This window comes from Taurulus bubalis, assembly GCF_910589615.1.
Source record: "Taurulus bubalis genome assembly, chromosome: 16".
Classification (NCBI taxonomy): Eukaryota; Metazoa; Chordata; class Actinopteri; order Perciformes; family Cottidae; genus Taurulus; species Taurulus bubalis.
In genome coordinates this window covers 11,337,733-11,364,691 of record NC_136604.1, presented here as the reverse complement: position 1 = coordinate 11,364,691, position 26,959 = coordinate 11,337,733, and the positions used below count along the sequence as shown (strand labels likewise).

General features: G+C 41.0%; 1 protein-coding gene across 1 annotated transcript in view; it reads right to left on the bottom strand.

Moving 5' to 3' along the window:
* ripor2 (RHO family interacting cell polarization regulator 2) overlaps positions 1-26,959 on the bottom strand; it is a gene marked incomplete at both ends in the record, with an annotated part of 52,726 nt that overhangs the window by 15,574 nt on the left and 10,193 nt on the right. The window contains 5 exons of the mRNA XM_079232461.1: positions 1,758-1,811; positions 2,172-2,195; positions 3,061-3,139; positions 3,459-3,614; positions 7,186-7,306. Coding sequence (XP_079088587.1) covers positions 1,758-1,811; positions 2,172-2,195; positions 3,061-3,139; positions 3,459-3,614; positions 7,186-7,306 — 434 coding nt within the window. The remainder of the gene's footprint in view (positions 1-1,757; positions 1,812-2,171; positions 2,196-3,060; positions 3,140-3,458; positions 3,615-7,185; positions 7,307-26,959) is intronic.

Here is a 26,959-nt window from a genome sequence, read left to right as displayed (position 1 = left end):
ACACGTAAAACAAACATCTGCTACACTCACTGACTTCTTACAGTCAAATAACTCAAATCATATCGTCTGTTGCACAGTAATGCCAGGGGAGAAACTGGTTTAAATAATGACAAAGAATTTGCACAAATTGGATACATTTACACTATTTCATTTCCATCCAATAACCTGCACAAAGTCAGACAGTCTCTGAAAAGACAAGGCTTTGGAAAAGGAGCACTGGAACACATTTAGAATGAAAGAGCACAGGGCGTGCTAGATTTAACTCTTTTAGTTACGCTTTGGTTTTTGAGGCTTTTTATTTGCCTGACAAGACAAATCAAGTCACCTCAAATATTTACAAGTGCATTCAAATCTATTTTTGCACACAGCCTGAAAGAACAGAAGAGCTTCAGAGTAATGCTGGATGCTAAGTGGAAGGGCTTTGAGTGTGTGTTTGTTTCAACTGCATCCTGTGACAACTTCACAAGACAGAACAAGCATTGTATCTGCTTGTGTTTTCTCTTTGTTATCAAGGCCAAAGTGGAGCATGCAGGCAGATACATTCCCTGAGTTTCTAAGACCCTTTTTCTATATTTCCTCTATCTCTCTCCTTCCCGTTCTTCTTCTTTAAAAGGACCCTGACAATCACTTCCCTCTGCAGCCTACCAACTACCCTGACCCAGATTCCCTGTTGTCTTCAACGCTTCAGAAACAGTTCAACAAATCTGTCCATGGACTGTCTCTTTGTCTCCTTTCCTATTGTCCTGGACACGTGCTTGCTTATGGACATCTGAAGGAGAGTGTTTATAGTCCGTCAGGACATATGTGAACATAGATGTTAAGGTCACCCAACAGCTGGTTTCTCAGGACTACAAAGGCTTCGTCTTTGGGTAACCATGGTTGTTTTCAGAGCGGCTCTGTTATTTGGGTGTGTGTATTCTGATTGCCTGCTGTCACGTCTGATGTGACGCACAGCGAGGGAGACCATTACAGGACTACAATACCGGGATGTGGATGTGCTTCGCAACCTTGCCGGGGATTAATGTTCCAAATAGGCAACCAGGAGGGAGACTACAAAGGAGGAGACGGGGGAAAAAACTTTCCCTACCTGGAGACCTCAACCATCAACAGCTGGAAACATCCTTAATGCATCAATGCATAAACCAGAAAAGAGCAGGAATACCACCCTGACCTGACCTGAAGCCAACTTGATAAAGTCAGTGAAGCGTGGAGTTAAAACTCAACATAAACCAGCAGGAAGTCTGTGAATTATTAGTTTATCACAATGACAAATTCTTAATTGGGTTTCTTGCTTGGGAGTTAGAGGAGGAAGACTGACAGCATATGAAGCAACAGCCCGTACCTGCTTATCTTCACTTAGCATAAAGACTGAAAACACAGGGAATGAGCAAAGTCATGCTTAGCTAAGCTAACCAGCTGCTGGCTATAGCTTCATACATAACGGACAGATATGAGAGTGACAGTGATCTTCTGAACTATAAAGAAAGCAAATAAGCGCATTTCTCAAAATGTCAAACTATTGATCAGAAATATGCCCTAGTATTGTGGATTTCTGAGTGAATGTGTTGGTGTTATGTGGAGAGGCTTGAAGTGAACGGAGGTATTGAGATGTGAAATCTTAAACAGTACTTGATGGATGCTTTCCAAGTATAGCACATGAATGCAGAAAACAAAGCTGACTAAAGATACAGAACAGAACCCCAAACAACTTGTGATGGATATATCTTAAGCACGAGCTGATATCAATCAGTTCTTACCTGGCTCATGTGAAACTCCAGGCGTCTCATGTACCTTTCGATGGTTTTGATTTGCTGCAGAAAGACAAACAAAGCACAATATTTTACTAGTGCCCACATCTGGTTTTAAACTGTAAACATAATGATTTGTTTGTCCACGATGAGACACAGTTTTGCATAAAAAGACATTTGTGATCATTAGTTAAGCGGTTTCTCCTGCCCCATCACATACTATCTCTCTCTCTCATCATTTTTCCTGCATTATTCCTCGATCCCTTCAGCCTCTCACTTCTCCACTCTGTCCTTCCTCCCTCATTTCTTCTGCTTTTAGCAGCTTTTCCCCCTTCCACTTTTTGTTTAACATCAAAGCACACCTCCAGCACACGCCAAACTTGGAGCAGTTGTTACAGCAGACCCTCCCCTCCATCAACTTACCTTGTCAAGATCGTAGAGCACTCCCTGGAGAGAAAAAAAAACACAGACAATCACAGTTAGTACAGAAGGCAGAGCTGAAGCTGCTTAATAAATGCAACGCCGACTATAGTTGTCTACCATTAGAAAAGATCCTGTTAAACACCCTTTCCACTGGCAGCCTTGAATCTGAACGTGTACAATATGTGTGAGTGTGTGTTTGTGACTGTGTACATTGTAGCAAATCAAAATGTGTTCACCATGTGTGAATATGTGATGTTTAAGTCGATGGTTTAGCGTTGTATGTGATGCATGATCATTCAAATAAAAATAAAATGGAAATCTGAAGAGATCCCATCAGCCAAAACGCTAGTTCTTACGGCTTTTTTTGTGAGATTAAAGCCACAATGACAGCCACATGAAACATTTATTTTGGCCTTCAAATAAATAGTTTGTTATTTTGGGAAATGTTTTCTTACTGAGACTAAGATGCAATTTCATACATAAGTGAATATTTAACTAGAGTAAGATGATTAGCTTATTGATTCGAATAGCATCTCCGCAAACAACTTGGCTCTGTTCAAAAGTTTAAAAAAAGCACCTCTAAAACTCCATTTTTATAATTAAATATTTGTATTATTTAAACAATCAAGTTACTACTTGTTATTTGGTGAGCTTTAGAAGTTCCTTTGACGAGCCAGGCTAGCTGTTTCTGCGTCTTCAGTCTTTATGCTAAGCTATGCTAAGTGCCTCCTGGCTTTGACTTAATATTCTCAGTACAGCCTTGAGTCTTGTTGATCGAACTCTTGACAAGAAAGTGATGAAGCACATTTGCTGAAATGTCCTTTAAGATGTGGGTAAGGCAGGACTACACTGTTGCTTGTGTATAATATAATGTACGGTAGCTTCTCACCAGGCGAGAGTTTCTCTTCATGTCTTTCATCAGACACATGAGTTTGTCCAGCTCTGTTTGATGAACTTCTAGATACTCACTACGGGAAAATAAAGGAAAACACTTTACACATTTAAATAGATTGCCCTTTGTATTTCCTTTTTAATATACATACACTGATTTTAAACGCAGAGATTGACAAACACATATATAAACATTTATACCAAAAAACAGGCAGTAAATGTAAAAATTAAAAGAAAAGAGATTATGTACCGAGACATTTCCCTCACAAGACGTCTCACTAACGTAACAATAAATGATTACTCTGGATCCTTTGATTAGTTACTGGATTGAAAAGGAAGACATTTTCATTGCTTGACTGAGTGATGTGTATGATTACACAGTATACGTGTACTTACTCCAGGCCTTGTTTGAGTGCATTGTAAACTTCCTCCAGTCTTTTGGGCTGCGGGTCCCTGGAGCTGCTGCCTCCCTTGTGTCCCGACGGGTGGGGCTTCTTTGGCTTTGACTGAGGCTTCTTCTGCACCGCTGAGTTCCCCATGAAAGAGTTACACCTACACACAACCACACACGGACACACACATTAGTGAGTGCAAAAGAGGGTCCCCAGGGGCAGGAATTTTCTTAATCTTGTGAGCAATGGTGGAAAAAGAGCAGAGATTTTGAATTACGGTATCGTAGAGTTTGGGAACAAAGACACATTACATCTCCTATTAAATATTTAGCATGGGATTTCCACAGTATTTCAGATCACTCGTCCTGCAGCTGCTTATAATAATGTAGCGTTAGATGAGAATTTGTCTCATGTGTCTGATGGAGGGGCTCGTCAAGTCTCTTCACGAGATTACACAGTCGCACAAGACTGACGCATACATATCATATCAAAAACCTGTCAAACATCATGACAGCATAACCTCAGAGGTGAACGTCTTCATCACAGTGGTGTGATAAATCACAAGTGTGCGCATATATCTGGTAACACATGCAAACATGTGCTTTCCGCCCCCACCCTCTGTGTCTGACCTGTGTGAGGCTGCTATTCATCTTCTGCTGGAGTGAATTTACAAAACACACACTGAGGGCGCAATCACACTCCCGGCAATCGATGACATTCAGTGCTCTTCACTCTCTTCCCCACAGACAGTGTGACCTAGTCAAGGAGGGGGGCGTCAACAAATGTGGATAGAGTAAAACAGAGTTCATTCGTTGATGTACTACGACGCAGGGTCCTTTAAATAATATCGTACGTGTACAAAAGGGCTGCTGGAGATGCACCAATACTAACATTGCATATTGGTCTGATAACTGGATTTGGTATCAGATACCATTATTTAAATAAATAATACATATCTATGAATTCATTTTATAATTTTTTTTTTACACAGTCAAGAAAGCAATGTTAAAGTCAAGCCTGATATTGCCATAGACATAAAAGAATGATCCCAGTCACTTCCACACAGTGAAGCATACATCTTATTAAATAAAACACTAGTATTAGCTACTCGGTATCAGATGATACCCAAAGCCCAAGAATTGGCATCAGGAGTAAAAAAGGTGGATGGGTGCATCCCTAAAACTAAAGATTATTTTTGTAGTTACATTTGCGGTGCTGCCACTGCGTGAGGTTACATTGCATTCTGAGTGCTACTCAGTAAAAATGAGGCGATGGTAAATTACAATGTTGATGCGTTCAAACAAATCTTGTAAAATGTAGTTTTTGGTGAGAAACTTTAATGAATAAAGATTGTATAGATGTGTTTGCAGCTATATACAAAATAAATAAATATTAGAGGGAATTATTATTTATATTGTTAATTTGAGGTCTTAGAAAGAAAATCGTAATCAGCAGGTCAGACATTTTTAAGAAATTGCTCAAGAAAATTGCAATCGGTACATCTAATTATTTATCTGTAATGTATTTGTTATCTTGTTTGGACTACAAAACATCAAACAACAAGGAACACTTAGAGTCAATGGTGATGTCATCATGTCTTGTTTTGTCTGATACACACCATTATTAATTAACGATAACATTTTGTCATACAAAGAGAAAAGCAGCCACTTCACATTTAAGAAAGTAAAAATCTGCAAATGTTTGGCATTTTTGCTTGATATCGCACTAAAATGAATTAGTTTGTTGATTGAAAGCTCCATTAAATATGTCAGAACCATAAACCAGTTTGTATGCTGAAAAAAAGAATAAATAGCCCATTCTTCTCCACAGTAGCCACCTCACAAGCCTTTTTTCTCTCCTCACATCAACCCATTCTAGGTCACACTCATCTTTCCTTCTCATGCACATCTCAGCTTTTAAAACCTGTAAAGATTTTGGCTGACAAATGACAATTACCCTGGACTTAATGAAACTGATCAAATTCGAACGCTCGACAAGTTGGAACGTACCACGTCTTGCCTCGTGCCAGGGAACACAGCACAAGTTGAGCTAAGCTGCCACGAATGTAGGGCACGACTGAACGAGAGCGCTGCGTCGCCTTGGGGTCACGCAAGCTGTACTGTCGAAGGGTCTCTTGGCAGGGACACACACAGAAACACACATATGCATAGATGCAAACACAATTCCATACCGACTGATCATTGTGACAAACTGCAACGTCTGCAGTATGCATGCATGCGCAAATGCACACAAAACATGCACTGTCTACACACATGTAAAGCCCATGCCGAGTTTCAGAGTTCCCCTTCATCATCTGTGCAGCTTTCTACCTCGCTCATTATCAGAATGGTAACTAGTCAGTCACCCACACACCCGAGTCATTCCAACCAATTACCCTATTCACCATCTGAGCAGAGAAAAGAGGGGGGACAGCATCTTCAAATAGGTTATTTCAGCAGGACCAGCGGCTAATGAAGAGGACCAGGCATTGACAGCCTAAAGATAGTAAGGGATTCTTTCTGTGAGTGGTCTTTGTTATGTGACGACTGAGTGAGCCGTCAGAAATGAGTCAAAGAGGAAGGAACGCAGATAAAATCTCTCAAGACCTTTAGCGATCTCCAACTTCTCACCACCAGCTTTGGGCTGTGAATGAAACAATCTTCAGGAAACAGAGTTAGCTGTGTGGTTATGCAACAGACGCTGATCATCCCTTTAAAATGCAGGTCCTCTGCAGGATCACAAGACTTGCTGTGGCTCGCTGAACATAATAAAGGTTGGCACCAGATTATTGAGTTATCAAATTCCTTCTTTGTCTGCAAGTTTAAATCTAGGCCTGGTTACAAGTACAACCTAATAATAAAGTGGTCAGCACATAAAAGTTTTGCAGGACTTTATAAAAATGTTGAGTTCAACAGTGTCTGTTCTGCAGGGTTATGTAGAGTAGAGACTCAACAGATAGATATTTTCATTACAAAAGACAAAATATTGGATAAAAACAAAAAGTTTCCAAGAGGTGCTGCCATTTTCTTAAAATCCCGTATCTTGGCTTCAACATCATCCTTTTTCATGTGTTGTCTTTTCCATCAACATCTCTCCAACAAAATCACAGATTTTAAATATATTTGCCAGATTGTTTTTGTTTGTACCGTATCTTATGCAAGTGAATGAACGCTAGTGAAATTACTATGGTTTACTGGCTGAAATCAGAAGATTTTATTTGATGCCAATTTAAGAAAAAATAATGCAAGATTTACCAAAAAAAAAAAGAGGACTTTGTCTCACCGTCCTTAACCCTACAGGTCAGGAACAGCTGGTGCTGATTTCCATATGCAACCCAATGCATAGAAAGCAGCAAATAATCCCACCTGTAAAAACAGGTAATTTGTCTTCTGTGGAGGATCTTTATAAAGTTTGAGAAAATAAACCTAAAGATTTCATCAGGTTTATCTATATTTGGGTTTCAGAGTTCACACTTGTGGACAGAAAGCCTCAGTAAAAAGAAGGTGTGAGATTTGAAAGATGTGGGCAGAGACGGTCTAATTAAAAGTTGGATTTAACTTTTTTTGAGGATTCGTTTTCTGCTTTGATTATAATCTGTCTCTTGCAACTCCCCGAACTTTATTCAATACTAAATCAGTGCGATACCCTTTATGAATCAATCTGACACCCTGACTTCAATTGTCATTTCATAGATGAGGAGCATCAGCAGACCACCAGTTTGAAAGACTTACCGAGAACGTCGTTCCTGTAGCGTGCTAAACCCGGCGAAGGACTGACTCCGGATTATACCATTGGGCCCTCCAGGGGAGTGGGTGCCGGCCGCCATGATCTCTGGGACGCGGGACGACACTCCTGGAGAAAAGGCAGACACACAAATCCATTACACACAAATCTATTGACCATATTTGGACGGCGAGTGATGGATTCAGGGTCAGTAGAAGATCACGTTTACAACAAAAGCATGCCGTAAACTCAATTAACACCCAGACGTTGTCAACAGAAGGTTATTCAGCGTGGAGAGAGCATTGTGCAACGCAAGACAAAGTAGGTGCTGTTGGTGAAGCTCACCATGTGCGATGCGGCCGAGCAGCATTCAGAGCCTGCACCAACATGTCTCAGCGCCTTGGCCCATCAGTCATGAAGCCACTCAACTGCAAACATATTTCAATTGTTGCCGTTTTCCTTCCTCAAGCAGGTGTCATAAAACGTGTCACTATCCATAAATCCATCTTTTCTACCTGAATTAAGAGGTTGGACTCTAAATGTGGCAGTAGAAGTCACTGATGATTGCGCCACAGATCTGCTTTAAAAAAGGCAACTTCGCCTTCAAGAAATTCTAATTTACATGTTTCCAGGAGAGAAAAAACAATCCACTCTCCTATGACTCTTATCTAATCAGCTTCTGCTATAGTTAAAACACCTTTCATCACTGTGTCTATATTTAGCAGCAGCAGCATGTCAGATTTCATCTTTTTTGTTTAAAGATGATGTGGAATGCAACTTGGTTCATGTGGGCACTTTGGGAACAAGCTGAAAATAGACAGAGAAACGTCCACGTACAGCTGTCAGATAATGATGAAGAGGAGATGAAGTGCCCAGAGAGATGACTGAATCTCAGTTTAAAGGAGCATGTTGAGATTTTGTCCAGATTATGGTGCCGATGGCAGCAGGTTGGTATTTAATCTTAAAAGGGCCGTTCAGTGAATAACTTCCATATCAGACAAAGCAAGGATCCACCATTCTGCTGCAGTTTTGGGGCCAATACTGACCTTATTAAGCAGGTCAGGTATCGGCCAGACATGACCCATCAACAAATACAGTTTATTTTTCAATGTCGTTAATAAATTCAGTGTTTCCACTATCAGTTACATTCGTTGAGTCACAGCAAGCTGCCAACAGTGCCGCAGACACTTCATGTTACCTTAAAGCAATGGTTTATGCAGTGAAAGTCAAAATTAAAACTGGTAAACCTGAATGAAGAACTTTAGCTCAACTGACCAACATACTGATCTCATTGTAAATAATGTGAGGACTGTAGCGAGGACGTGTCATTTTCTGTTAATCAGTATCACTACACAACTGAGCTAAAAAGGAAAAAAAATGCCGGGAGGAGAGAGACAGATTTGTCCAATCAAATTAAGCTCCACTGACGAGCGAGGAGTCATCCTGTGAAGTCTGTGTTCAGCTCTCCTGTGAGCCGGCTTCTCTTCCTCACACAAACAAGATAAACCGTCCCGCAGCGTTACCAGTTAAACAACTCTGAAAAACAGAGGGACCTTTTTGTCGATTTGTGTGTGACTGTTTGTGGGGACTTGTGTTTGTACATGCCTTGTTTTTTTTGGCCACTGACCCATCTGTCTCTTTCTCCAGAGGACAGACTATCCCTGTGTGGGGCTCATTTTGTCATACAAATGAAAAGCGCACACACACACACACACACACACACACACACACACACACACACACACACACACACACACACACACACACACACACACACACACACACACACACACACACACACACAAGAGCGTTGTTTTGGGGAACAATAGAACGGTGAGTCCGATACTGTTGAGGCTATTAATAGAAGCTGGCTCACTTTAACACAGAGGACCCCGACGGCTGGATCAATGCTTTGGCCTGTTTTCATTGTTTAGATGTAGCCAAAAATATATCTTCTACAGACTGGATTATCTGTGAAAAAAAATATATAATATTCTTTGGATTTAATTTCAAGTTGTGGGCTAATCACAAGTTGTGCAACGCAAAATGGTTAAAATAAATATCACAATAGTAATAAAGCTGCAGAAATCAATATTCTTTATACTAATTTACATTTGCCAGATGCATGTTGTATGTTGATATGACCATGGTAAGCAATAATCAATTAATGCTTGCCCTAAACACGGGTGGTAGCAGGCGAAAGACCAAAAAGGAGAGCAGCAATTTGTCCGAATGTTCTGAACCATTTTTAGCCCATTTTGTTCTCTGAATGCTCAAACAGCAGTCGTCTGCCTCGCCGGGTTTGTCTCTGACTTTCTGACTCACTCTCCTAAAAGAAGAGCAGTGGGAGAGAAATGATGCACGGTACATTGTTACCTAATGTTCTCTGGGTAATCACAGAATGGGCTGGGCCCTGCACTTCAGCCGCTTTTCAAAGATTTCCCGTAGATTTAGACAGAGGACCAGAGAATGTGGACACAAACTGGACATAATGATACCAGGTAGAATAAGCAGTTTAGTCCCGGCAGTACCCTGATAATCCCAAATGGTACAAACAGGTAGTTTTGTCAACGATGAGGACTCGAGTGAATGAGAGTATACTTACGGTCAGCAGAGAATAGATGTGAAATAACAACACTCATACAATTTAAACAGTGGGAAAAGCTTCATATTTAGAGTTACACTGTGGGCTTACTAAAATCTAATGCTGACCGTGAGGCGGAGACTGCATGAAATGAAGTCAGTGTTTGTCCTACATTCATTTATCAGGGGGCACCCACCCACCTGGAGACATGTGATTTTATGAAAAGGTAACCGCCTTCTCTCCCTCAGTAACAAAGCCAATGCCTGAGTTTTAACATGAACATTTATTTCTAGAAAGCAAGTGTTTTTTCAAGCAAAAATTTTAAACATTCTGTTTCCAGCTTCTAAATGTGAGGATGTGCTGCTTTTCTTTGTTATGTATGATAATAAACAGAATTAATTTGGTTTTAGACCGACAGTCGGACAAAACATCAACAACACCTTGGATCCTGGGAATTATTCTGCAACTGGTTGTAAAGTAACATATTTGCCATTCACTTAAAGTTATACAAAATATAGCCTTTTTACTCTTGATGCGTTTTGTAAAAAACATTTTGGCACGAGTTGTGTGTTAAACGTTCACACTCACGTCCAGGACTTTCCCAAAACCTTTCCCACCCTTAGCAAGCTCCTTCAAAACAAACTCAACATTTAAATAAATGGTCCCCACGTATAAAGACACACACACACACACACACACACACACAGTCACTGAATCATAGAAGTCATTCCTCGGCACCTTTTAGTGTCACCGCCTTTCAGAATAGGTACAACAATGCCAACTCTCTGGTTCTCTTCTGGTTTGGTGCCAGCCGCTACCCCGCGTTGAATCAGTCCATTCACTGGTCTTTCTTCTCTGGCGCTCACACACACACCAACAGCCTGAAATGCCCTCGACGAGGTGCGAGAGTGTTTTTCTTTGAGGAATATGTTAACATTAGATTGATCAGTATGCCGAGCTGCAGCTTGGCGAGAGTGGACACATGATACACAGGGGGTTGGGAGCTAATGCATTAATGCACATGGGCCTCTGAGAGCTAAAAGCAAATTAAGATTACATCAGTTGTCCTCTCATGCCAGTATCACCCCTTATTAACCTGTGTGTGTGTGTGTTAAAGATGGTTTATGATTTTCTTTAATGGATACAGTTCAGGAGGAATCCATCCCTTAAAAGGATGTCTGCTGTTTTTACGACTCTTGATCATCAGTTATTCCTCCAGCAGACATTGTGACCGGAGGGAGTCTTTTGTGGATTTTAACGGAATTGTATTTAATAAAATTTGAAAATAACATCGACAGCATCCTCAAATGCAGTTTTCCAAATCTGATTATCTAAAATACACATTTGGGAAGGATGCAATTGTATACTTTGTCCTTAGTGAATGTTTGAGTCAAACATTTTTAGTAAGTAAAAGTTGATTAACAAGCTTATCTGTATATTGTTTTACTGTGTAATTAAATCAGTTATGTTAAGCACTTCTTATTCGGGTGACGACATTAGAATTGATTTTTCCAATAATTTCTCCCACCGAGGTCACCTCCTGTTTTCTCCCCATTGACAGTATGACTCACTTTCTTCTTCCTTTGTTCCTCCGTTTCTTCCGTTCACTAATAAACATGTACGTTAATTGTTAATCCTGTTAGAAACAATTCCTCTTTCCATGAAGCAGCATACAGATGAGGTCAGTTCTGACTTGTTTTATCAAAACAACTTTACTTCTTTTATGAAGTTTGCAGAAAACACAAAGAGGAGATGGAAAAGGAGGGTCGTAAGATTTTTTTTTAGGTTTTCAAGACAATGAAAACGTGAAAAATAGGCTGCAATAAAATATTAGGAATATGCCTAATATTTTGGATATTGAGCGTATGTAAACAAAACAGCCTTTCAAATCTTCACTGACAATCACATTGATTCTGAGCTTCTCGTCTTCTCAGGTGTTGCTGCACAAAACACTCACTCACATCACTCTCATCTTTTATACAAGTTCCACCCAAACTTATTAACAGCCACACACATTTAAATAAATTATCCCCACGTATAGACACAGACACACAGAAGTGCATGTTAAGAACAGGGGCCTAATTTTTAATGCCTGTATAAATTAGCCTCACCATGGCAACAGCAGACAAAATGGGATGAAGTGTGTTACGTAAAACAAAGCTTATGAGAGCCAACTGCCAAGAAGTAGGACACACACCCTCGTGTTACAGGACCGAGGCTTTTAAAGCACCAATCCTTAATTTGGAAAATACGTTTTTTTTATATTCAGATCGTTTACAGATGCCGCTTTAAATATTATCCAAAGCGTCCTTAAACTGCCTTTTGTTCCTTTCTAATTGTGTTTCTTCTGTATTTAGGGAGGCATGAAATGCAGATAAAAATAGGAAGACATTAAAGAATAAAGCAGCAAAGAGATGAGAAGAGATTTGACGGGAGAAAGGTGCACAAAAAGACGCAGGAGTTTGGCTACAAGATACAAACAAAGAGGACAGAATAAATGCAATAGTGATGATATACTGTTTACATGACTGGAAATGGACTGACTTGTTCCAACACAGCCTGCAGGTTGCAACTGCGTGCCTGAAAGCTGCTCAGTGTTCCCTTGATGAGTCCATGTCTGTGTGAACTGGTTCAGTGAGGAGGGTAACTGGTGTGGATCCAAACTCAGCTCAAACTGGCTGCAGGCTTCCACCCCTAAGCCAAAACATATTACACTGTTTCTTTCTGCCTCTTCTTTTTCTGTAATCTGGGAAAAAAAAACTGGAAAAAAAGTGAGGAAACCTGACTTTCATGTCTTTGGTTTTGCATGAGCACATCCGCTTGTGATCAAAAAGAAACTAAGGGACCTTCACTTTGGTCAATATACTGTATATTATCACGTATTAATCTACAATAACAGGGTATGTAAATCAAAAGTTTCTTTAAATCCCTCAGAAAAAAACAAGTTAAGATTTAAGACTTGCAGCAAGAAATCCTGACACTTTAACTCTTTACAGATTACAAACTGTCGACATAATTCCATGCATGCATGAAGTGCATAAAATTAATTTTGAGATGAAAGGCACCATGTTTTAATCCCACTTTCATCACGTGTCCTATTAACCTGTTGACCATTTTGGAAGGAACATTTTCTAAATCCAAAAGTAAGTTACTTGCAGGTAAAGTGAGTGTCATTGACACATCTGCATGCCGACGCATATTCACAGTTATGTTTATGAAAGGCGAAACCAGAGTGCTGCTCATGCAAATGTGATTCTACAGCTGAAAGATCATAATATTGCCTCTTGACTGACTGCTGGATTTGGCCATTTATATCTACGGTACTTTAAAAAGGGAAACTGACTCCAGAATAAGAGAGCCTCGTAATCAGTGCTGAGGAAGGTTCCACCTGAGGAAGGAGGGTTTATTCATCTTTACTAAGTCTTCTCAAAAAAGGTGCTAAAAGGACAGGAAAAGAAAAAGGGAGGAAACTGTTTAAAGATGACAGTGTTGATGAAACATGCCAAGATCACCTTATGGAGGTGGCAATGAAACATCGTTAATGATAAGGATGGTTCAGAGAATAGCCCGCTGAGTTTAATGCCGGCGAAACACTTTGACTTAGAAGTGGTGGTGTAACGGACCACTGTCGACCACACGATCCGTACGGACTCCTTTACGGTTTACCCCTTCACATGTGACCGCGGATAATTAACAATGGCAAATGTACGTAGGTTCCTTTGAGTTGCATTGTGATGCATTTAGTGAAAATGAGTATTGGGCGAAGGTAAATAATAATGTTATCATGATGTGTTCAAAATGTAATGTAAAATTTTTTGCGTTGGTGAGAAAATTGAATAAATCTAGTTGTTTTAAGGAGATTTTTTCACAACATTACGACAGATTAACACTCAATCTAAAACCTTTTATAAAACTACTAATGAGTTTGGTTTTCATCCATAAAAGACAATTGTGGGTTTTTATAAACGTACAGTACGGACATAAGGTAGTTTAGTCATCATGTGAGATGCAGGAAATTAAAGCTGCTATTATCTTGTTATCTTAAATGGATTAAATTGCAATGTGTATTTACAAGGTGATGCTTGTAGTGACAAACTCAGACAATTATCACCCAACTCTGCAGTTCCCCTTAGGTCTACTGAGCTTTTAAGAAAAGTTCAGCTCATTATTTTGGTTTTCAGAAACACGCACACGCACACCTTTGAACCTAAGACCCTGTTATGGCTCTGCAGTCACCTGGGTGATGATGAATAACATGTTTACCCTCTGACTAAGACTCACCAGCTTTTGGTTCCAGCGATCCCATCTCTCAAACAAAACACGCAAAAATAAATCAATAGGCAATACAGAAATGTCAACACCTCCTGTGTGATGCAGGTATGCAGCAATGATACCTCAGGTACAGAAAGAATCAATAGCTTGGTCAATAGTCATCTCTACAATGCCTCTTTGTAACATTTTGAATAGCCACAATGGTGGAAAATTCCTGAAGAAACGCAAACATTTGTCAAAAACCATGAACTGACAAGTGGCAGCGACAAAGTATTTCACACGTACGCTTGTGCTAAACAAATGTATCACTAGAAGGGCACACACCTCTGCCAAGGCCGTTTCCTTAAGTGAAAAATAATGAATGAATCTACTTTGTAATTCGGACACGACCCCAAACTTAATGGGTTCTCTTCCTCAAGTTTTATGAAAACTGTGCCGGTAGTTTTTCTATAATCCTGATGAGAAACAAACAAACAAACAAACAAACAAACAAACAGAACCAAAAAAATGACTTCCTTAGTGAAGGTAATGTTTTGAACCACTAAGCAAAATTGCCAAGACATTTGAGTAATTTACTAATAAAGAAGATCTCGATGCCACTTTCATGTCTGTACGGTTAGTTTATTTTAGCATACAGATTAAAAAAAGCTTGCTAATCTTTTTTTCTTTGTTTTAGCCCCATTTTCACTACTCCTACTAAGCTAGCCGTGGCTTCATATTCACAGAGATTGATATTATTCTTCTCATTCCACTTCTAGCCAGGATGGAAATAAGCCTTTTACTCCAAATTATACATTTATTTTGTTCATTTATACATCACCCTGTGTCCAAACTAATCAAGCAGCCTGAAACCCTGACCCAAATAATCCAAAGCTTCTGATCTCAGACATCCTCCCAAGGCAAGTGATTTAACAAAAAACAACCAAAGCTTTATCATCAGGTCACATTAGAAATAATACGAACTAGAATCAGCTGGTAGTTGATTCAGTCATCTGATGCGGTTTATTACCAGACAGATTGGGAACTGGATCTGTTGCTGTGTGTGTGTTGTGTGTGGTATGTGTGTAAGAAAAGAGACCAGTGCCGGCTCCATCCCATGAAAGTCGAGACAGGTCAGAAATGTTGCCAACAAGCTACAGAAATACACACACGCCAACATTAAATCTGACATCTAATTTTCAGATTTGGGTTTTAGAGGCCAGTGTTGGATTTATGCGTCACCTCAATCTGTACATAATTAGTGTCTATAAATCCTTCTTTTAAGCCATAATGTTTAACAAGAACCACAGCTTGTTTCTGTCCACCTCTGTGTTCAAAAGACTCCTTCTGCTCTTTAACCCCAGAGAGAGAGTGTGAGTGAGTGAGTGTGGGGTACATCCATATTTCATTTTAATTATAGGTCATAAGTGTCCTAGTGGAGCAGTGAATGCAGGAAAAATTAAGGCCAGGATGGTATTTAAATGTACAGATGATCAGATCCAGCTTAACGGAGTCGTGTCTGGACTAAAGCGACATTAAGGGCAGCTGATGCTGACATTTCAGCAGCGTGTAATCAGTTGTATGAACTGTAAACCAAGCCAGTAATGTACAATCCAGATTAATGGACTTTCATGACCTTCTATATATTATTAGAGAGTATGGTAGAAAGCAGCTGAGAGATTACGACATAAGCACATAGTGTGTCTGTTGCTGACTTGAGTGTCGACACACAACGTCATTAGGTGCTGCAGCCAAATGTAAATGTCCCATGACAACATTGTCCCCAGCAACTCTGATAACGCTGCATATCCACCATGTCACCAGCCTGATCCGCTCAGTATCAATGCTGCTTTGCAGAGAGTATTAACAGACAATTAATCATTACTACATGTCAAACAGTGGTATCAAACACAACCCGTCAATCAAATGTACTGATGTCGTACTGATGTTGTACTGACTGTCATATTTTTGATGCTCCACTACACAACGAAGTCCGTTCACAGGTCTTTACAGGAGCACTACCGCTACATAAAAAGTAGGGCTGGGCACGTTATGAATGCAATCCATTAACGGCGACAATGGTTTTATCATATCATGCGTTAACAGCATGTTTGTTTTTTGAGCATTGGGAGCACACAGGTGCTGCACTTTTAAATCTCTATCAGACGGCGTGGTTGATAAAAGCAAAGCTATTTGTAACCACTGCAAACTGGAATTGTCTCATCACCGGAGTATATGAGTCTGAAGTACCTTAAAGGCGTTACACAGCATTGATGCAACCAGCGTCCTTAGAATCGCAACGGATGACGGAGCGTATGAGCCTCAAGACGCACCGTCGTCAGGAGAATACACAAGTTGTATGAAACGGAGCGCACTACACAAGTGACGACGTTACAACGTGCACCAACTGTTCTCTCGCTGAGACTACTGGACATCGCTGGGTAACCACAGTTATCTCAGAGTTACAGTTCATTATATTGATGAACTGGGTGCTGCTTCACTTGCTTTGACTGTCATTGTATTCACGTTGCACAGCAGTGGAACGTTTCCAATAAAGTCAGCACATATAGTGAAGAAATATGATGCTGCTGCGAGACTTCTGCTGTTACGAGTCCCTTGCGTTCGTACTCTCTCCAGAACAGTGTCTCTGTCACAGTCTCTCCAGAACAGTGTGTTTGACAATGTCCTGGCCAAATGCAGAAAGGTTACTTATGGGCCACTTCAAACAGAGTCCAGCAAGTGCTGCTGAATTAGAACTGCAACAAATTGAACATGGACAAAAGAAGGAGTAGGCTTTACAGACAAGACAAAAAAAAAATAAAAAAATCGGACTAAAAAGTCCCCTGCACAGTAAATTTCAGCTGTGTACTTTTTTTTGGGTGCTAGACCACTTCACCTCACTCTAACAGGGACCCTTACTACTGAACATAGACTGTTATGCTGTTACGTGATAAAAGACATGTTTCTTCTGGTACCCGTTCAGAAAAAAGAAAGAAAACAGATTGATATAGTATGTCAACTTTCTGTTGCGCCGAGAGTGCCCGTTATATCATCTGATAACATTACTTTGAAATAAAACCGTGCAATATACTAGTTTTTCATTCATTATTGAATTTTGCGCATAATGCGATAATCGTTGTTAATCACAGAAAAATCATGCGAATAATCAATTACATTTTGTCAACTTTGCCCAGCACTAATAAAACATAATTTAAAGTACTTTGTGTCTCCAGAGGGATCAGTGAAGGCTGGTGAGTGAGTTGGTGTGGTCTGAAAGATAGAAAATTAAATTAATCTGGGAGTGTGACCTCAAAGTGAGTTTATCAGACCTCCAGAGATCACGCCTCATGCTTAAGAATCAATTAGGTGAGCATAAAACCTCAGAATCTCCAACACAGCCATTTGCGGTTGAGTTGCATTCTGGGTAATGTAGGCATCAGGTTGACTAGAAAGTAGAATACATGGAATACAAAAAAAAAAAAAAAGACCCTGCGTCTGGTTCACAGATTAGAAACCTTTTCCCAGTCCATTGCGAGTACAACAATGACATCAAACGTTTTCTAACTGCTTATCACACAGATAAGCAGTTGTATTTATGACACATTGTCAATCAATTAACCAACAAGTTAGAAAATTAGGTCTGATAAATTTCTGCAGCATCCCTGTGAATTTGGGCCGGCATGAGAACCAGTTCCCCACCTGCTCTTCTTTGATTTGTCTGTTATGTGTGAGTCTGATTGAAAGTGACCACCTACGCTGCAGCGCTGGAATGCAGTGACCATAACAGGATTTTGCTGGTTATTTCAGCTCCATTTGTTTTTTTTAGCAGGAAAAGAAAGACAACATTCTTTTCACTGATTGCTGCTACTGTGATAATACAAGCTCAAAGTGCTGTACAGCTTTGTGTGAATTAGCCAACCATGGGGAACCTGCCAGCTATTGTCACAGTTCATAATGGGAAGGTGGCAGGACTGTGAGATGAGCTACTCGGCTTCAGGAAAATATTTGCATGGATGACACAAAATGTATGAAAAACTGCACTGCACTTTAAATTCAGAAAACAGCAAATCATGCTACAACTGTACAATTAGTCCATGGCAGCAGGCAAACAAACGTACTATGGTCTACATCCATGATCCGCACGCTTCATGTCTTTTGTTTCTATTGCTTTCTGGTTATATTTCACAGTACAGCCTTAAATGCACACTCTCCCTCACCAGCAATGCATTAAACACCGTCGGTGTGATTTACAAACAGAAGTCATGGTGGATTTTTGTCCCACTCGTTCCTCCTGCTGCCTTGACTAAGACATAACCATAATGTCAACAATAACAATTTACAGAGCGGCTGGGCAAAAATAAAAACATACAGCTGAAGCAAGAAAGGAAAGCTGACAGAAAAAGACACTTCCACATGTTCCCGAATCAGAACCATTTATTGCCATATATGTTTTCACATACAAGGAATTTGTCCTGGCGGGAGGTGCATGACATTTAACAATAATCATTTAACGATAAACAAAGTACAATAATGGGAGGAATATTTACAATTAAATCTACAGTAATATAAAATTTGAATAAAGTGCACAGACAACAGATGGCAGTACTTAAGGTGAAACGTAAGTGTAGTGTGAAGGTGACAAGTGTAAAGTAGAATGGCAAGTGTATTTAAATATGAGGCATGGAGGGATGTGCAGGGGAATGACCTAGGACATTGTCTGGGGGTGAAATAAGCTCTCACTGGGAGAGAAATACACCGGAGGGAATACTTGTTCCTCTTCTCCCTAAACTGTGGTTTCACAGTTAAATAATTCAACTAACTGTGGAGATTATCATGCTGCCTCGGGTAAAGACACAGCAGGGAAACGGGCATTTTTCTCTGCTATCTGGCCACTTGAAAAACATTAGACTGGAACATTCAACATCAAAGTTGCAAACAGACAGTAACGAGCACAGTAACTACTTTAAAATGTGAATAATTAGAGTTAATCATTTGGATTATGGAAGTAGGCGTGCTTCTAAAGAGAGTCATTACATAAAGAGAGACAATTAAACAGCAAAAACAAAACACGAAGAGTGACAGTAGAGATAGAGTGACAGGAAAAACAACGACAGAAACAAAAGGATTCAGACGCAGAGATCAATCAAGTCTGTACATTTGTGGACGATGCTGCAGATAAGCAGTAATACAGGCACGTCATCCACTACACCACTTAAAAAGACGATCATCATGTGAACTCATTCACCTGCCTACTCACCGTCCTCAGCCACAGCTGTTCACATACCTCACACACACATCTGGTCCCACTGAGTTCTCCTGTATGTATTACTAGGTTTCTTATTCTGTTTTTCATGGCGTGTCAGCTTTTATCTGCAGTGTATAACCGAGACTGAGTAGGGAAGATGAGAGGGAGAGAAGCGGGGACTTGCAGAAAAGGTCAAGAGACACTCAAAAACTCACTGTGTTCCCAGTGTGTTGTAGCTTAGTAAGCATAAGTGCTTGCTGGGGACGTGCAGCTGAATCACTTGAAGTGTGATTCATCATTTCAAAAAAGACAAAGTGCTCGGCCACAATATAATTAGAGCTCAGGTGAATCACGGCCAACATAATCCAAGTCTTTGGGAGCCCAACAGACTCTTATATCTACAGTATTTTCCGTCCAAGCGCCAGTAATTGGAAAAGTCTAAAAGAAAATCAAGAGTCTTGGGACTGACGAGCTCTCTGTGTAACGGCCCACAAAGTTTAAATGCCGTTTTTTTATGCGCACAACTGAATTTTCGTTTGACCTTTTCCTTTACAACCGAGCTAAAGAAAGACATAAAAAAAATGCAATTTTCCAGTCGGATGGGACATTTAGTGATCACGAGACATCGTGACATTGTTGCAGGAGGAGATGCGCAGTTTAAAAGAGAGAACGTCATCTTGGTAACAACTCTCCTCACGACGAAGGAGCAGTGTCACACCCCCATCCTCAAGTGACTACACAGCTGTGTGTCGCCGCCACGCCGAGGCAGCTAGGTAACAGGAACACCCACTTCCCAGTGCCTCCGAAAAAATAAATAAAAATAAATCTACTTTGTGATGGAAGAAACCAATCACAAAAAGGTGCAGAAAGTCGAAAAAATGTTTCAACGGTGTCTGTGCCTATCACAGCACTGAAACTCAGCGTTCTGTATTGTGGGTTAGGATGAAGTGTCAAAAACAAAATCTGCGAAAAAACTATGGAAAAACAGCAAGAGACAACCGAGATAACCACAGAGGCAGTAGAGACGGGAGGCTGGGAAGAAAAGTACAGCATTGATTGTTGCTGAGAGATCCATCACGATGTCGACAGCACATCGACAACGTATTACACGAAACTATGAAGAAAACTGTCAGGCCTGCTGGCACAACGAGATTGCATCTGCATGTTGTTCTCATGCTGGCAAACAAAGAAGTGGATATAAAACCATCATGACACACAAACGTGAACCAAGAGCGTCTTATCCAGCTGCTGGATGCTGTAGAGGAAGCGCACCAAATACCAAAACAGACAGATTATCAGCTTAAGACCCTAAAACGCTTATGGCAATCATAACACTGCTACAGCTCCCAGCTGCTCCAACCAGAGGTGTGTGTGTGTGTGTGTGTGTGTGTGTGTGTGTGTGTGTGTGTGTGTGTGTGTGTAAACACATATATGTGTCACACATGACGTCAATTGTAGATATGCCATGTGGTGCATATGTGGACCCTCATAGCATGGTAACACAGTTGGCGAGGGAATTAATAAAGGAACACCTCTACCACCCCCGTGCTGATATGCTCAGAGACAACAGGGGAGAAGGGTGAGGACGGGTTCAAACCATAAATTCTCTGCCTGTATCCAGGAGGAGAGAAGAAGGGAGGGGTGGACAGATGGGAAGGGACTGTAAGAAACAGAGGAGGGTGGAGGTAGGAAGGGAGGGAAAGTGATGGAAATAATAAAGTACTAAAAGATGAAAAGCCCAAGGGTGGATCAGCAACCACACACATTGACGGATGCCCCCCAGACTCTCACTCATTAGTCCATTAGCAGCACGTAATTGTTCCGGTTATCATTTTTCATACATCACTGCCTCTTACTCATGTGGTCAGCAGAGAAGAAAAATACAAACACACATGCACACACTTACACAAACATGCATTTATGCATATGTGAGTGTTGCAGGATACACCGACTTCCTACATTATACCTAAACTAACTTCTAGTGAGCTACACATACTCTTTCCTCACTGTCATCCAGCATTCGTCTGAGCCACAGCTTGTGGTTAAGCAGCACTGACCTCAGTAACTATAGGTCCATGGTCACTGATACACAGCTGAGAGTACTGGTTGTAGCGGAAGAGAACAGCCTGTGAGGAGGACATTTACTTTGGTTTTCTTTCATGTTATCTCACACTTTAAAAGCAAGATAAGAGTCTAAAGCCACACTCGCAGTTCTATGAGGCAGAATGATAAGGTCGGCATGCTAACAATGACAAAGCTAACATGTTGATGTTAAGCAGGTAATGTTTACAATCTTTAGTGTTGTTAGTTAAACCTTAGTTGAACTTCAGTGTTAGCATGCTGACATTAGCTAATTAGCACTAAGTACAAACTACAGCTGAGGCTGATGGGAATGTCATTAGTTTTCCAGGTTTTGGCGCTCGGTAAACAGTCGAGGGGGTTCACTAGCATGAGTATTCTCTCTCATGAATGTCAAAGAATGTCTGTACATTCATAGTCTTCTTTCTCTGTTCCTGTCTCGCCTCCCACTTCCACTCCTCATTCCAACAAGCTAGTCGCCTCAACTGTCCAAGTCAACCCTCCACTCCCTGCCTCTGCCCCTCCCTCCACATACCACTTAACCCCATTCGAACAACCACAACCCACCTATTTGACACCAGAAATTCCCAACGCACACAAATACCTCCCACCCCCGTGAGGAGGCTGTGATCGTAGAGTAGGACATGTCGGGACAGGCGAGCAAGGCCAGACCACCATCTTGAGACCAGATAACCTCTGACTTGGAGCAGACGCGACAGCTTCTTTATCAGATCCTGGTGTCACTAAACCACAATCTAAATGGAGGATTGTCAGTTAACTCTGCATGTGATGAATCACTTTGCCCAAACAAGAGAGGAGGGAAATGTTGAGAAGTCACTCTGTAACAATGAACTGGTATTTTAGAAACAGACGTATACAAAATACGGTCTTCTATAGCGACCCAATTTCCCCAAAAGGCAAGATTCATGTTTCATCAGAGAACTCGAACAAAATCAACTTCTTGCCAGTTATACCAAAGAAGCTTCTCAGGCGCAGACTAGAGGTCGAGTTAAATTTGGATGTTTGGATCATGGAAACTCAGCAGGAGACTTGACTTCATTATTTAAGTTGTTTTTGTCATCCAACTCTCACGGTGCGTCCCAGTGAAATATTTAACAAACATTCAGCAGCCTACACGCCTTATGAAATAACTATCAGCTGTGAAAACTTAAGGAGGCACTCCTCCTGTAAGAATGTAAGGCCTATGTTTCCCCCCCAAACCACACATATAATCACAGATGGAAAGACATATGTATGTGCATGCAACACATGCTGCGCAAAGCCAGCCAGCCACCTACACACACACACACACACACACTGAGGTAGGCAATATTCCCAAGAAGTGCAAGTGGGTGTTCCTGCAGAAAGGAAAAGGTCAAGTGCTCCGTGTGCGAGACGTCAATAGAAGTTAAAAGCACTAAAGTCTTCATCATGGCTGCAAGCACAATGCAACACCCCGGTTCTATTTCTTCTCCTTTTGGTTTGCCTTTACATAGCCTTCATAATCTGCTTCTATTGAATTAGCAGTGTGAGACGGCCAATGAGGTAACTCTAGAGCGATGGAGTTATAGGAAGAAATCTGAGGATCACCTGAGTCATTAGGATGTATCATCCAAAGATCAAAAATATCTATAAACATGTTTAAATCAATCATTCCAATAGTTGTTGAGCTCTTTCAGTCTGGACCAAAGTTGCGATCTGCTACATGATGTTTTTGTTTCAGTTGCTGGATCAGGTGCTCCACAATAGAAAAGGTTGAACTAAATGGAACGTAGAGTTAATTCACCGGTAGTTCAAATTTCAGATTTATCAATACAAATAATCCTACGTTACTGGTTTAGATGATGCCGACATTCCTTAGAATCGCATTTGCAGTGTTGTGTTTTAGCAGTTTGGGGGAAAAGAACCAACAAAACGACCGAGACGCTGAATTTCGTCCAAACCACACAGTCATAATTCCTTTAATGAGACTTTAGAGAGAAAGCGGAGGATAGGCTGTGTGTGTGTGTGTGTGTGTGTGTGTGTGTGTGAGTGCTTTTTCGCTGCATGAGTGGAGACAAAGTAAGTGAAAGACATAGAGAGTGAAAAGAAGGAGGGAGAAGAAAGCCGGCCGAGACTGAGGGAGCAGATGCGGGGAATGAAAAGCCGGCTGGGCTAAAATAGAGGGAAGGTGAGCGGAGTCTGGGAACAGTCTACTCTTGCATCCCTGCAGCCCGTCTAGGCTTGGCACAAGCATGCTACCCCTTCGTCTCCAGCCCCTTTCAAACAGCTTAGCCATGGCCCGAACAGGCTGGCAGGGAAGTAAAGCACTTCCACTTAACCATATCAAAGTCAGCCTGGCGCTGCTCTGAAAGAGCATTTAGCTCTGAAAAAAAAGAAGCCTTTTCTCAGAAACAGCATGAGCAGCCGGGGGGAAATCCTTGCTGCAAGCTGCATGCTTATTTGGGTGGAAGATGTTCTTGTTCTTTTGTTTTTATTTCCAAGTGTATTGGTTGGCTGAGAATCGTGGACTTGCGATAGCTTGTAAAATTGTTGCTTTTGATCAACTTGGGAGGACATGCAGCTGAAAAGATAACCCTGGCTCAGTTGGCACACTTTTACAAAAGGAGGGGATTTTAGGATATCAAGGAATTCACACTTGTCCATGGGGTGTTTTCACAGCCCAGAAAGCACAGGAAGAAAATAACTATTTGCAGACCATCTGGCAGGTAGAAATCTTCTAACAACTGGAAATATCTCCTGACAGAACAGCCAAGGCTGCTTACTTTGCAAACATACAGATTTTCATCAGTACTGCTGCTCTGGTTCCGCAGGCAGATCCACTGTGGGTGGCATCAGTGCACAATGCATGACAAAAGACTGATACCCTTTGACCTCCATCCTCAACAAACCTGGAAGGGCATTTTTTAAATCCCTGACCTAATTATCTCATGTTTCACATGCACATCACAAGTGTGTGTGTCCCTCTCGTCAGGAAAGTACACAACCACATGCACAGATACATACATGCACAAGCTTCATAATACCCCCACCCCAATTAAACTTGTTTCTCGTGTCTCCAGGAAACACAAAGCAAGTTCAGGGCCTGACGCTGCTCTTTAAAACACATGATCTGTCAAAAGGAGTAACGACAGAGCACGCGAAAAAAACACAACACGTAGCCTAATTAGAGGGCTGGAAATGCTCCAAATCTTTGTAATTCACAGATTTCTTTAATTTGATGCGACAAACATGTACCATTAGACGATTCCAACTAGGGCAAATATCGATATTATATTGATATCGGGATACGAGACCAGCGTGTGCCTTTTCTTGGTTTAAAAGGCTGTAACACAGTAAAGTGATGCCCTTTTCTTAACTTACCGGAATGTTCTTGCTGTTCTAGTATGTGTCTTTACACACTTCGCTATTTCATCCACATTACTGATGATTATTTATCAAAAGTATCATTGTGTAAATATGTTGTGGAAAAAACATTGGTCAACCCTACAATATTTGGTCAGTAACATCATGATTAAATGATTTTAATTAAATTGTCCGAAAAGCAATCGCCAAAACAAGATATATTAATACTACTGTCTAATCCTTTGCACTATCCAGATATCCATGTACAGAAAACTCGACTTAAAAATCCGTGTTATTTGTGGGTTTATCCTCCAATGAGATGCATCTCTGGTGAACTCACGCATCGCGGTGCTCCACTAACCCACTGCCCCGAGAAGCGTTTCCCCCACATTTCAGAGTAAGCAGTTGGTTTCTTATGAGCGTCACACCAGCCCGTGTTTTTAGTTTCCTTGAAGTTGCACTTAGCGAGGACTAAACTTACCTCTGCAAAACTTCACGAGTGGCTCCTCAGTGGCGTCTCTGGCCGTCTACCTGCGCCTCTCCATCCATGCGTAAATACAAACAAGAGAAAGTGCGCTGTTTTCTTTCAACGCAGATGTTTTGCTGCTGTTCGCGATGAAGATGAAATAAAAATAAATCTCCCACAAGAACGAACCAGCCGCCCGGATGAGCGATAAAGGGTCGACGTTTGTTCCCCGGTTAGACTCTCGGTGCAGCCGCCGTCCAGAGCAAACACTGAACCCCCTCACACACATTCCAGTTTGTGTTCGCAGCGCTCCGCCTGAATGACGGAGAGCCAATCAGAAGCGGAGGATGTCACAAAGAGGGCGGGGCCAAGCGGTCGTGAGCCGGAGGGGGGGGGGGGGCATGAATCAAATTTGGAGTATGGTCTGTCTCTCTTTGTCTGTCTGAAGATCATAGACTGACTAGTCTGCAGAGTGCAGTGTCTCTAATGGAAACCTTTTTCAAATATAAATAATATATATATTTTCTATAATTTTGTTTATTCTAATATTATATATATCTTCATAATTTGTGTAAATAAATGCTTGTGCCAATCACTGTGATTGGTGTGAAAAGTGAATACGAAAATTGCAGGCCTTTACATCAACGGTAAGTGAATAAGTGAGTGTAAACTGCATGACATGGAACTAAAATCCACATATTTTGAGTAAAAAATATGAAGACCATGATCCCTCTACTGCTCTGCACACATATACAGTACATTGTAGTTTGTGTAGTATTGCTACAGGCATTAGCTGGTCCCTCTCTCTCTCTCTCTCCCTTTGCACACCAGTCCAGCCTGCAGGATGAATCCACGCCTCAGCATCAGATTTAACCCGCTGTCAACTTATGAACTTGTCTGTAGCATTTCTCTTTACTCTTCCAAAATGGCCCTGATGCTGTCCAGAGTAGGAGTGAGAGCTGATACCATCTCAGCCATGTGGGTTTAAACTTAGACCTTTCATGTTCACTTGGACGTCAAACCAGACTTCTGCAGAGGTACAGTAGGACCTGCCTCTTTCTGCAGCGTTTTACCACTGCATGCAATAAGTTATATTTGTCCTCGTAACTGTATTGACAGGTTGTGAAAATGATGGAGTGATTATCTGTGATTACACAGCTTAACAACAGGGGCTTTTTCAAAATGACCTCTCCAATCTGTTCGTTTCAAGTGGGTTTACAGGGATTGCTTTTCCCTGGACAAATTGAATTACATGGAAGGAAACCATGAAAAGCTCCAACGTCTCCATCTTTAGGAGCTGCAAACAGCTTGAAACTCACAGGTGCTGCTATTTGAGTGCTGCGGGAAAACACATGTCTGTGGGGCAACTTGGTTTTATGTAGAGTGACTGGTCTTGAGGTGCTCCTGCCAGCATAATTGCCCTCCATAAGTGGATATGCTGTTCCACTGAGTCCATACAAATCCAATTCAGCTCGTCCTTCCAAGAAGCAAAGGAAGCAGAAAATGGCTTGTCCCTTTTGATCCATCAGTTTGGTATTAGTAAAGGAAGGGATTTCATAATGACTCGTTGCTGTGATTAATCTTAAAGGGAAGGTTCACAGATTGTTCACCTCTGGTCCATCTTTTTAATGTGAGTACAGATTTGGCAAGAAAAGTAGCTTTGTGGTTTCAATTTTGAGGGAACTTATGTTTGTTGGCAAAGTGCCAAAAGGAGGATACTGTAAGCTTTAAAAAAAAACAGCAACAAGAAATCTTTCCTGCAACCGGAAATAAACTGTGGCACATTTAGAATGTATTTAAGAATATATTTTA